The following is a 13,066-nucleotide window of genomic DNA, read 5'->3' as shown; positions in this document are numbered from 1 at the left end:
CTTATCATGAAGCATGGAGGGTAAAACATGTTTTAGAAAAAGAAAATAAGAGTAATTCTTCAATTTCTTCCTTCTTTCTATGTTTTGGGATCACGCTGTACTAAAATAGACAGTGCATAAGTAAGGGTAACCTAACACTGAAATAACAGTATCTTTACTTATGTGTAATATGGGCTGAAATAATGACATTTAAGACAAAGTACCAACAGAGCAATGGGTGAACTAGCCAATTGAAGAAAATTTATCATCTCTGCACTAATTTTGACATATTATCTATTTTTTCTAAAAACACATGCAATTAGTAGCTATGAAGTACAATTTTATATGTCTGGCAACATGATCTTTTTTACCTGTGGCATAGAGGATAAATGACTATAATTGGGAGTTAGTTTTAAATGCATAACTATATATAATACGAGAAGCAAAAGAATTCACACTATGTTTTTATGCTCTGAGAGTTGCACCACAGCAGCTGTGCTGTCGGGGAATCCCCTGCTTGCCCAGGGAAGAACGCTGACAGGGACATAAACACACAGGCTTAACTTTCATACTTCCCTAAATCCTAAAAGGTAGTGTTCTCCTTTGCATTTTTATAGGACTGTGTTATAAAGCAGTTAGTTTTAAAGGAAAATGTCACAAAATATCAATAAGCAAATGGAGTGGAAAGGTTACTTACTTTAACCTCCTATCAATTTTCAGGAATTTGTTTCTGTAATATTCCTGACGGGATGTTTTGTGTGGACACTCTGTAAGAGCTAGGTTCCCATCGTCCATAATGAACCACCAGAAGTTGTATGCTGATGAGACAGTCTTATATGCATATGCACACTTGTCTCTCTTTTAAAAATGGTAGCCATAAATCTATGCACTTATTAAGAGAAATTGAATTTTCTCAAAATCATTAGAGTTTTAAGTATCACAGGTGATCTTTTTTTCTTTTAATATGCTGAGCATGCTTTTTGGAAAGGAAAACTGAAAACACAAATATGTTTCACACCAGGGAAACTAGGGTCCATGATGGACTCTGAAAATGAAGGTATAAACTAAGTTCTCTTAAACATGATCAGCACTCACATAAAAACTTCACACAGGAACTAATTTGAGAAAAAACTGATATTGTCATTCAATCAGAATAAAATATATTACAAAGTGTGCATCAAAAACATACAAGTGAGCAAGAAAGTCAGAACTCATAGATTTTTATTTGAAACATATTGAAGCAAATAAACATGTGACTGAATATCTTTGGTGACAGTTTCCTAATTGTTGATCCTTTGAAATAGTGCAGGAAAGGTAGACTAGTAATTACATGTTATAAATGCAGCTGTTGTAAAATTTACCAGATTTAATCACATTACATACTCTTGTCTCCAGATAACTTGGTATGGGAGGTAGAAATGAAGAAACATTTTTGAACTGTGGCTTCTATTTCATCATTATACTTAGCAAATAAGTAAACTAACTTGCATAAATCAGTTCTGTTTAATCAAGGCAATGATGTCTAGCATAGTGGAGCATCCTAGCAGCCTACTGGGGAAAGAGCAGAGGTGTGACCAAGAACCATATCAACCCTTAGAGCTAGTGTTGAGCACTGTGGGGGCAGCTGGGAAGAAATGGGCTCTGAAACTCTGTGTCATTTTAAAATGCAAGTGAAGTTTTAATAGAGGAAAATCAAGCAAATGCACAGCAAAGGGCACAGAATAAGTAAATTCAGGAGACCTTTAATTCAAAACAAGCACAAAAAAAAATACAATTGTTATGATTCTAAACGTTTAATTGAGGTTGAGGGAGAAAAGATACACACCTGCCATTCTCAAGTGAATCTCAGTGTTAACTTTGTCCCCGTGTTACAAGTATGCACCAATTTAAAAGGGATTTCTTCATGGTAAACTATTCCTCCCAAGATAGATAGAGGCCTCTTCAATGGTTTGCACTTGGAAGAATTGTACAGGAAGAAATGATCAGTGACATTTCATAGGCTACTTGCTGATAGTGTTATGTCTGTCATGGCTAGACTGCTATAGCCCCCACCAAGAGTGTCTCAAGGTTCACTACTGGAAGAGATAACCTTGCTAGAAGAGAGAAGGATCATATTTAAGCTGACATAGTCGGATCTGAAGAAATCTTGACTGTTTAAGATCATTACTAATTGACTTTAAGGTGTAAATTAGCACGTAAGTGTGAATAAAGAGTTTACATTTTATTTCTACTATAAGCTAAGTTTTGCACATATACTTCATATGTATATGATGTATGCATGTGCATATATGCATTTTAACAAGCTGTGTAGGATTTGTATTTTTACTTCAAAGTTAAGAACACCGGCTGTGACACACAGTTACTCGGAGTCCAAATTCAGGCTTCTGTCTTCATAAGGTGTCTTCACAAGCCAACATCTTTTTACCTCTACATTTTCACGTGTCGAACAGAATGAGAACAGCACAAGGAATCCCTTGTGTAGAACTGTGCTGAGAGTTCAACGAGCCAGGGGTAGTAGTGTAGCCTTGGACACAGGAAAGGCTTAATGTGAGCCAGTTGTTTAGGTGGTGATAGTGATCATCATAATTGTATTGATAATCTGAAATGAGAATGGGTTAGTAGAATTCAGACCCCAGAGCATCCATTTATCTGCTAACAGTTCACTAGAAGAAAATTTGCAACCCCATAGGCAGAACAACAATATCAACCAAGCAGACACCCCAAGGCTCCCAGGGACTAAACCACCAAACAAAGAGTACACATAGTGGGGGTGAGATCATGGCTCCAGCTACATATGTAGCAGAGGATGGCCTTAGTGAGCATCACTTGGAGGAGAGGCCCTTTGTCCTGTGAAGGCCCAATGACCCAGGGTAGAGGTATGCCAGAATGGGGAGGCAGGAGGGTGTGGGTGAGTAGGAGGGAGAGCCCACTCATAGAGGCAGAAAAGAAAAGGAAGTAATAGGGTGTTTGTGGAGGGGAAACTGGGAAGGGGGATAACATTTGAAATGCAATTAAAATTACCAATAAAAATAAAAAAATTTACAAAGCAAGAGTGATATAATGAGTACTATACTCCTTTATGTTTTCAACCTTCATAATCATGTCAAGAATAATGGTCCATATTTTTTTCCATTTAGTTTCTCCTTCTCCCTCAGAAATATGAAGGGAATCATGAACACTATAAATTTGATCTTGATTCTTTACATTCGTTAATGGTTTCAGTCTGTATATTTTGTGTATGCTTTTCAAAGCAAGGGACTTATGTGTTCAAATCACAAAAACATGATCGATATCAGTCGTAAAATCCCTTTTTATTTCAGTGAGCTTTTTTTTGAAAGTTTTACCAACTCATGTATTGTATATGGGTGGGAATCCACTTTCATGAACATACATATTCTTTTTGTCTTTCAAATCTTCTTTTCTCGAACTTCCTATTCATTGACAGCATGCCTGTAATGAACACTAAACAAATATCTGTAAATTTGTACATCAAAACACTTTAGAATCATCTTTTAGTGGGTATGTTTTATTTTAAAAATAAAGTAAGGAATTGATTCTAGAGATTTTTCACTTCACACTTTTATAAATCCCTGATAATTTTTGTTAAAACCCCTTGGGAGAATCAGAGTTTTAATAATCCCCTACTCAGAGCTACTTTGTATTTCAGGGAAATTTTTTTTCTTTTTTCTGAAGTACTCTTTTATTCACTGAGAAATAGGATTCCCTTTCTACTTGAATGTCATAAATGAATTAGAAGTGAGCAGAGGTGGGAAGACTAGAACAGGATGGCAAACAACGAGACTGGCATTCTCTAGGTTTTCTCTTCATTTCTATCTTTCTTTTAAGGTAGCATTAATTTTGAAAAAGCTTTGGACTAATGTGACAGCCCCTGCTCACGCCTCATCAGACATTTCTAAGGCACAGTTTAGAAACTCACTTTTGGCAGATGTAAATTAAGTCAATTGTCCAAGGTCACAGCACAATAAGGTAGATTTATCAAGGGACTGCAGTTTCCTGCTTTCCACTGTCCACGAAATGAGAGTAGCTCCACCCCCAAAAATGAAAGCGTTTGTTTGTTTTATTTTTTGTCTCTGAAATTATAAAGTGCGATTTAGAAATTATTTTTATCATTAACTCAGGCCCACATAGTCTTTTAAAGCTAGAGAATAGTTTATGTAGACATGAGTCAACCGCAGTGACTGTGTCTAGGAGAGCCCATATGACCTTTTTTCAAAGGCAGACCAGTTTCTCTTAGAAATGAGCCATCTGACTTGTTCTCTACATAGTATGACATGATGTAGAAGCCATCTGTAGGAACAAACCCAGTTCAGTTTTCACAGGCAAACACAGATGCAAAGTATATTACTAAAGAACACAGAAATTAAAAAATTAGATCAGACGTGATGTTTTACAGTGATTTCTTCTTTAGGCCTTTCAAAATGAGAAAGAAGTAACCTTGTTCTATTTCTGCATCCTGAAAGAAAATAAAAAGCCTCATAGCAGGCACATCACCTTTAATTAGGTTTCTGCTTTGGGGAAGCATTTTACCAGCCCCCTTTCATTTATTTTTAATGATGTTATCACTAACAGGCAAACAGTCCCTTAATAAAACAAAAACAGTTTCTATATAAAGCCTAGGGTACATGTCCTGAGTCAGTCATCTAAAAACAAATGTTATGATTGTTTCCCTTGTGCTCTGAGAACCCTTAATGGCCCTACTGTGCAGATATACAAAACATTAACCCAGGAAATAGAACCATGTCTGTTGTGCAGCCTTCAATAAATGCTTTCTCATAGTCTCTTGCAGTATCAGCAAGAGATACTGCAAGAGACTATGGTTAAGCCTAGGGGGTCATGGAGAAGTCAGAAAGGTCAATTAAATGGATTTTTTCAGCAAATCCTATGCCAGCCCTTTCATAATCATTGACAACTACTTTATGAAACAAGCAGGGTAAAAGCAATTCCACAGGTTTATGAGGTAAATCAGTGTGTGTGTGTGTGTGTGTGTGTGTGTGTGTGTGTGTGTGTGCTGAATGATTGAAGTTCCTACTTGTTGAGGCAATGAACTTGGATACACAAGTATCTACCTGCAATCATAAGATTGGGTTCCTGGGATAAATTTGCTATCAACTTGACATGTTAAAATATCAATGTACTGTCTGACCTTTGTACATAGATCTCAACAATGTAAATGCAGAACACATGGAAAGCCTTTTTAGAACAATAGTACAAAATATGCTTTCCAGTTAAAATTCCATTAAGATATAATTTCTTCAGGTTACTAGAGACCCAGAATCCTATGAGCTGTTACCCCTCCACGATTTCTTTTTATGACCTTTTCCCTCCTTTTGTATGGTCTGCAATAAAAATTCACCACTGAGCACCTGTTTTCTTCTATCCTGTCTCAGATTATCTAATGCACAATAATCTCTTAGTTTTCCTAAATAAACAGTGTGCCATTTGGATTGTTCTTTTTGTCAAATAATCTCATTGAAATTAAAATTTGATGTATTTAACAAAGTAATCTTCCTAGCCCACAATTCTATCTGTGAAATCATCCTCTAAAAAAATGACATTACATTCCAATAGAAGGTATTTTCCTTATCCTATTGTGGATGCACTGTGACTTCAAGGCAAACAGAGACTTCATGTTCCTGCCTGTACATTCTTCCAGACTTGCTGTTCTTTTCTTCATTCACATATTTTGTCATTAGAAAGTAAAAAGAGCTTGTATATCTGGATCTTCAAGATCATAAATAGAGTCTCTCTTTCAGTAAGAAGTGATTCCTCACACTTAGGCACAGTTAAAAACACAAATCTATTTCCAAGTGGAGAACCACCTGTGGAAGTAATAGAATAAATGTGCAATAAATCTGAGTTAAATTGGAGAAAACTGTATGCTTGGTGTAGTTTTTAAGCACATCTCAACAACCCCTATAAGTATATTTATATATTATTCTATTCATAACACTATATTTAGAGGAGTGCAATTATATATGTGTATGCAGATGCACATCTGAGTATATGTTGAGGCCACAGATTAAATTTGGTTGATTCCTCAGCTACTTACTAGCTTATCTTTTAAGACATGAACTTTTAATGTCCTGGGCTACAACTTGCAATGTAGAGGGCCCAAGAGTCAAGTCCTCTTGACTCCCCAGCAGTAGGATTACAATTGTATTCAGGACAACATATTGTATGTAGATTCTGAGGACCAAACTCAAGTCCTTATATCTGTCCTATCTCCCCAACCCTCTTTTAGTGTCTCCAATTTTGAACTTTCAGGTTCTAACCCTGCTTAGAATATATCCAAAAAGCTTTTTGGTGTTTTTATGCTGTGCCCCCTATAAACTCCATCAATACAAAGCATCTTTATCACAGGTTTATTACATAGGGAGAAGATACCACAAGGAACAGATAAAAAGATGGCATTTCTCTGTGTCACATAAAATTGAGGAAATCAAAGATTTTTTTCCACATTAACACTAATATGTTTTGTTCTTTACAAAGCACTTCTGCATATATAATCTAAGTATATTAAAGTATAATCATTTGATTTTAAGCTAATTCTTGTAATACATTAGCTAAATGTGTTTCATATGATATAAGATAATTTTTACCACTATAAAATTTGATAAAACCTGATATCATCAAGATCAGAACTGACTTTCTGGATCTAACATTTTTTTTTTCTTTGACTCTAGCTTTACCATATATAGGACTGTGATCTCTTTTATTTTAAAAATGTGGAGTTTGGGACTGGGGAGATGCTGTAGTGTTTAAGAGTATATTGCTCGTGCACAGGACTTGGTTAAATTTCCATCAGTAAGGCTGGGCAGCCTGCATCATCTTAATAGTCCAGCAGTAGGGGACTCTGACATTTTCTACTGATCTATCATTGACCAGGTCATATATCTGGGTATAATTTTCAATTATTTATATTAGCACTAGTGTTTAATTTGTAAATTGTTCATGATCTTATTTTAGTTCACCAATAGTTCTATTGAAATATTAGGTTTCTTATAAAAATTATTGGAACAACAAAACTTCATATTATCATAAAAATATATTCACTTTTAATAGAAAGTACTATATTCTCCCTACAATCTTGTTTCGTACTTTCCTTTTCACTTTGCCACTATATTTATAGTTTACCTGCAAACTTGCTTTCTTTAACTTAGAATGGCAGTTTAATAACAGTAATACTGAAAGCACTTCAGATCAGCACACACACACACATACACGCACACACACACACACACACACACACACACCTGCCCCATCACACACACAGAGCGTATGTAATTTAACCCCAAAGGGCCTGGTTATGAAAATAACAGCTGAGTTAGGTTTTATTAACAGGAAAGAAAACATTTTAAAAGTGGAGGCCCATTATTTTTTTTAAACAACCTTGTTCCTTAGGATATCCTGCGAAATTGTTATGTGTGATAAGATTAAAGAGGAAAAAGGCTTGTCTTTGGGACACATCAATCTTCCTGACGGTCTCTCAGGAAGAAATGACTTAAAGTTCACGTAGAATCAGGTGATAAGGAAAACTCAAATCCAATGTTTTCGTCCTTTATGATATAATTGAAATGTTTCTTTTCCATTTCTACTTTCAATTTCTATTATCCTGATTAAATAATGATAAAATTGCCAGCATATTTATCATGCAATTATTCAGATTTCAATCACACATTTTTTCTGGGCATTAAAATAAAGTTACTTGTTGAACTGTAGCATGTGCCTTTCCATTTCCCAACAATGCTTAGAAGTTAATAATTTCTCTTTAGAATTTAAATATAACTACCTAATAGGTAACTAACATGCTAGTTTCATCTAGCACGTGTTGAGTATCGGAATCATTTAACTCTTACCTCAGTATTTTTTAGTATCTTCCTTTGGAAACATCACCTCCTTTATAGTGTGTATGTGTTACTAATTTTTCACATTTTATTTGCCCTTTTCTCTAGAGGTTACATGCCACAGACTGAGATCTCATTTTACAGAAGAAAAACAAAATCTCATCTTAAGATTGTGAGATCATTCTGTGGGGAAGAAAACTTTTCCAGATAGAATAACATAACAAATATTTACACATGCTTTGATGATCAACATTGAAACCACAGCAGGAGTAAAAGGGAATTCCTTTTGAAATTTCAACACAACTTTTGAAATTTCTGTTCATTTATAATCACATCCCAAATCCAGTTGATAAAGAGCACAATAATCTCCAAATCACAAAACCTGGCTGGCCAATTGCCATGCACACACAATCTCTAACACTACTGGCAGGTACATCAAGTGTCAATCAGCTCTATAAATATGTGTTCTTCTTCCTTTGCACTTTGAAGTTAATAGATGTGGTGCTCAGACCACCAACATTCTCTGGCCTCAAATTTTTGCTACAATCTTAATAGAATATTTCAGTCATCAGAGAGGGAGAGAGAGAAAGAGAGAGAGAGAGAGAGAGAGAGAGAGAGAGAGAGAGAGAGAGAGAGAGAGAGAGAGAGAGAGAGAGAGAAGCCCTTAAATTGACAATCCATGCAAGTGCAAGTGGCATCTATAATGTCATTTCCCATAAAGTGAGAGATAATAGCATCCTAATGCCCAAATGAAGATATTTCAGTTTATTTGATCTCTAAGTAATTTGATTTATTTTTTCTCTAAAACAAACAAACAAAAAAGAGTACATATTGAACTTTCTTTAATTACCTTTTCCATTTTAAGTTGTTTGGTCCCAAATTTATAGAAAATGATAATCTATTCTCATATGTGAGACTAGGTGAGTTTGCAAAAATAATATGTATGTACACATGTGCTCATACATATATGCAAAAGTCTTAATCATTGACTGAGATGAGCAGTATCTAAGTTAAAGTGCTTTACCAGCTCTAAGAATTACTCATTTATCTCCTGGAATCAGTCACTCTATAGAGCGTCATAATGTTTTTGCTCTGGACCTTTCTCTTCCGCCAGGTACATTGTTTCAGTAATCAACAGCACAAGGATATAGGTATGGTGCTGGTTTAATAATTTGGTTCTCAACCGCTAGGCATAGTCAAGGATAAATGCACTGAAAGTAAAGCAAATAATTATGGGTAATAGAAGATATGAAAAATGTGCACATGAATAAATTTGGTTCGCAGTTTTGCACAGTCTATCAAAATCATAAAGTCGTAGATGCTAATTTAAAAATTTCCTCAGGTGGTCATCAGACTCTCTTCCTTTCTTCAATAGACAAGCAATTATTATCTCCATGATCTATTAAGGCACATTTTCTTTACCATGTGACAGCTAAGGTGAAAGTGATCAAAAAATATTGCTCTCCTTTCTTAAACAATGACACAGGCACATGGATGTTTAATAAGTGCCTTTCCAGAACCATTATGAGAAGACACTAGCAGCCTTGGTCCAGAAAAGTAATTTATGACAGCAAGGTAAATGGTGCCCAAAATTACCTTAGAGATATTAGCCATGGGGCAGGAATACTCAAGCCCTGAAGCCTGTCTCTACCCTTGGTGAAAGTTCTAATGCAATAAAGCATCCTGAGTTCAAGCTTAGGTTCTCATTGTTTCTGCTTCACCTACATGCTGGTTGAGACCTTCTGTCAGTGAGTTAACAAAGGCAGTGGAAGGAGAAATTGCAGAAGAGTTAATGATTGTAGTTGGGACATAGTCAATAGGACATATTCTATCTCATACACTGGTCCCCAGCCTTCTTATTTGGTTCATTGACTAAAGTTCTGAAACAGTGAGGGATATGATTTACCATGTTCTAACATTAGTGAAGAGAGTCAGGTTTGGTACCTTCTGTAATATCTGTACCCTAGAGAGAGCGAGGTTTGGAGAAACGTGTTCTGTGATAGAGTATTTTAGCATAAAGTCAACGAATTAATGAAAACAGTGAAATCAAACTATAAGCAATACTCGAGTATGCTGAAATACTTAGCCATTTGTAGAATTGAGAGAAAGTATCAGGAGTATGCAAGTATACCGTGCTGGTTACTTTTATGGTGTGAAATAGGAACATATTATAAGATAGTGAATACTACCCTGAGTGAACTTCTGTGGGGATGAAGCCACCAATTGTTTCCTTTTCCTTTGAAAGTTTTTAAGTCAAATAATAAAGAATAAAATAAAAATGCACTAAACTAAAAGGAAAGAGTACTTGTGTTTGGACGTTATACTGCCTAAATGTTGAAGAATATAGAGCCAGCGAAATAAATGAGAACTTATCTGAGAAAGTGAATAAGATTTCCATTATGCTGTGCTGAAAATTACATTTTATATTTTTTTCTTTGAGTATACTTTTATGTGCAAAAAGCTCTAGATGTTTAAGTTTTCAAATGTATATATTTAGATAATGAAAGTGATTATTTAATTGTAACTTAGAAATGGTATTTTTGGATTGCAGCCTTCCTGTTTAGATATCTTTTTAAAAATGGTGAAGACAGGAGAGAAATAAAAGTAAAAGGAGGTTTCACTTGTCGATTCTTCATTAAGCTTATTAAGACTATATTTGGGTGAACCATCAATATAAAGGAAGGGTTAATAGAGAGAGAGAAACATTCTGACAGACAAAACATTTCTCTTATATAAAGCTTTAGAAATACTCTATTGTCAATCCAAACAGAACAAACTAAAATGAGATAATTGGGAAGGTGCCCATAAAGTCAGCCTGAATATATTATCACAACTATATATGAGATAATATTTGTTTTAAAAAGATTCTATGGCACTGTAAACTCAGTCTCATTAGAGACTGCATTTAAAAGGCTTATAAAGTTACTCATTAATGTTATCTTGTTGTATCTCCACAGCTTTTTCATTAAAGAAAATTCAGCAGAAAGCATTTTCTCCTGATAGCAGGAACCAATTTGCAATAAATGTTCTGGAAACCACTAGGGAAGCCATTACTGAGGTCTAATAAAAACAGACAAGCGTAACTTGTTCTATATTTTTGTTTCAATCACATACAGATGAGACCCCACTTTCTACACCAACCGCAAGAGACAGCATCGACAAACTTTCTCTAACTGGGCACGGACAACCATTACCTCCTGGCTTCCCATCTCCCTTTCTGTTCCCCGATGGCCTGTCTTCCATAGAGACCCTTCTCACTAACATACAGGTAGGTCTCTTCAGTATGATTTCAAATAGTTATCTTGAGATTATCTTGCGATGGTATTAAACATTTTCTCACAAAATTAAATTTTAACTGATTACACTAACCAAATTCTTATAGAAATACTCAATGGATACCTTATACTGTGCCACAATAAAGGTAGGAAAAACTGATGTGAGCATTTATGAAATGCATTTCCCCACAAACTTTCTCTTTATTGCCAAATAATGGGTCCAATTTCAGTATATAAATTTGTCTGACTTACCAAATGACAGCATGCAAGTTCAAGTAAATATTTAGATATTTTTAAACTTCTGGCCTGCCAGCAAGGAAATGATATGTTTAGTCTTTTTAAATATGTCTAACACAGAAGATCCCTAAATAATCACTTCTTTTCATAAATAAGTTTGTTTCAGTTAGTAAGGACTCTTCAAAGAATAGACTTCAAAAAGCCATAGAAATGTTTCTACGGATTTCCTATGTGGCCCTCAGGATGTATATTTTACGTACAGTACATTATGAATCAAAAATACTTAGAGTTAACAATAACATAGTGCAGGGAGCCAAGATAATAAACGTGTTTGGGATAGAAGAAAGCATAGTTTTCTTGCCACGCATGAAGCAATCATGTGGGCCCCAGATGGGGCTTTCTCCTTATTTCTCCATCTTAGGAGGAGCTGGAAGGAGACACAAGATACAGATGCTGTTAGCCCAGCACACTTTCCTCAGTTATATTTTCTTAAACACATTTCCTACCATATTAAACTTTGCCCCAGTAGAAATGTAATTAATTTTATTTACCTCTCCAAGGACATAACAGAAGGCCTTTAATGTAACATCTTCTCATCTATTAATATGGCATTTTTAATATGAATGTAATTAGAATTGCTAGAACTGTATTCAACATTAAGTTTTTTTATATTTTGGTAATTGAAAAATAGTCATCAGTCCAGTTTCCTTTCTATCATGGCCAAATGAGTGATTATATCCTAAGTAAACAAAAGACGTTTTCCCTAAAACTTTACCCACATTACAAGTAAAGGTCAGAATACATTTATCTCTTGTTAAGAAAAATTCTTTCTGAGAAGAAGGAGGCTAGCTCCACTGCTCAGACTGCAGATTAAGAGTCTATCAAACAATCAGCCTTCCATGTAATACAGGTATCATACCCCTTCCTTCTGTCTCAGAGTTCCTTGGGGAAGAGGAGGGAACAGATTTAAGAGCCAGGGGAAGCTGGTGACTCAAAAAAACAGTGTTTTGAGGACACAGTAGGAAAATTGCAGATATACATTCACAACAGATTAAACAATTTACATGTACCTATCCAAGCTCAAGGCAGACAAAAATCTAATCAAAGAGCAGAAGCCTTATGACCCAGGGAACCTGGATGCTGGCAAGGGTGAAGTGGTGGTGGTTGAGTGAGCATGTGGTTGGGGAAGCACCCTCTCAAAAGCAAAGGGGAGGGGGAGGGGAATGAAGAAGAGGGGAAAGGAATCGTTGACAACTTTTGGAACAGAAATAAATGAAATAATTTAATAAAAGACCGAGAGACAGAGACAGAGAGATACAGAAAGACAGAGTGAGAGAGACCTCAAGAGAACAAGAGAGAAGGAGAGTGAATGAGATAGTGAGAGAGAAACGGTCAGAGACAGGGAGACAGACATACAGACTGACAGACAGAGAGAGACAAAAGGACACAGAAAGAGGAAAGACAGAGTTGGGTGTGCATATAAGGGGGTAGATTTGGGAGAAGGGAGGGTTGGAGTGTTTATGATTTAAACAGATACAAAATTCTCAAGGAACTCATGAATTAAGAAAAGTAGAGAACGGTTTATTGTATTCTGTGCATAACTCCATATTAAGCTATCTTAGTCTATATTAGAACACTTTAATCAGACTAATGATGACTTGACTTGAATTTCAGCACCAACGAAAACTAGTTTTTTTTTAGAAAGTATTT

At 35.5% G+C, this 13,066-nt stretch overlaps 1 protein-coding gene across 6 annotated transcripts in view; it reads left to right on the top strand.

Annotated features, from left to right (window-relative positions):
• Positions 1–13,066, top strand: part of DACH1 (dachshund family transcription factor 1) — a gene marked incomplete at both ends in the record, with an annotated part of 377,461 nt that overhangs the window by 306,600 nt on the left and 57,795 nt on the right. For all 6 annotated transcript variants that reach the window (XM_080916938.1, XM_080916936.1, XM_080916937.1 and 3 more), the window contains one exon: positions 10,961–11,112. In XM_080916938.1, coding sequence (XP_080773064.1) covers positions 10,961–11,112 — 152 coding nt within the window. The remainder of the gene's footprint in view (positions 1–10,960; positions 11,113–13,066) is intronic.

The sequence above is a fragment of the Micromys minutus genome (genome assembly GCF_963924665.1).
Source record: "Micromys minutus genome assembly, chromosome: 5".
NCBI classification, from domain to species: Eukaryota; Metazoa; Chordata; class Mammalia; order Rodentia; family Muridae; genus Micromys; species Micromys minutus.
This window is presented reverse-complemented; position numbering and strand designations above follow the sequence as displayed.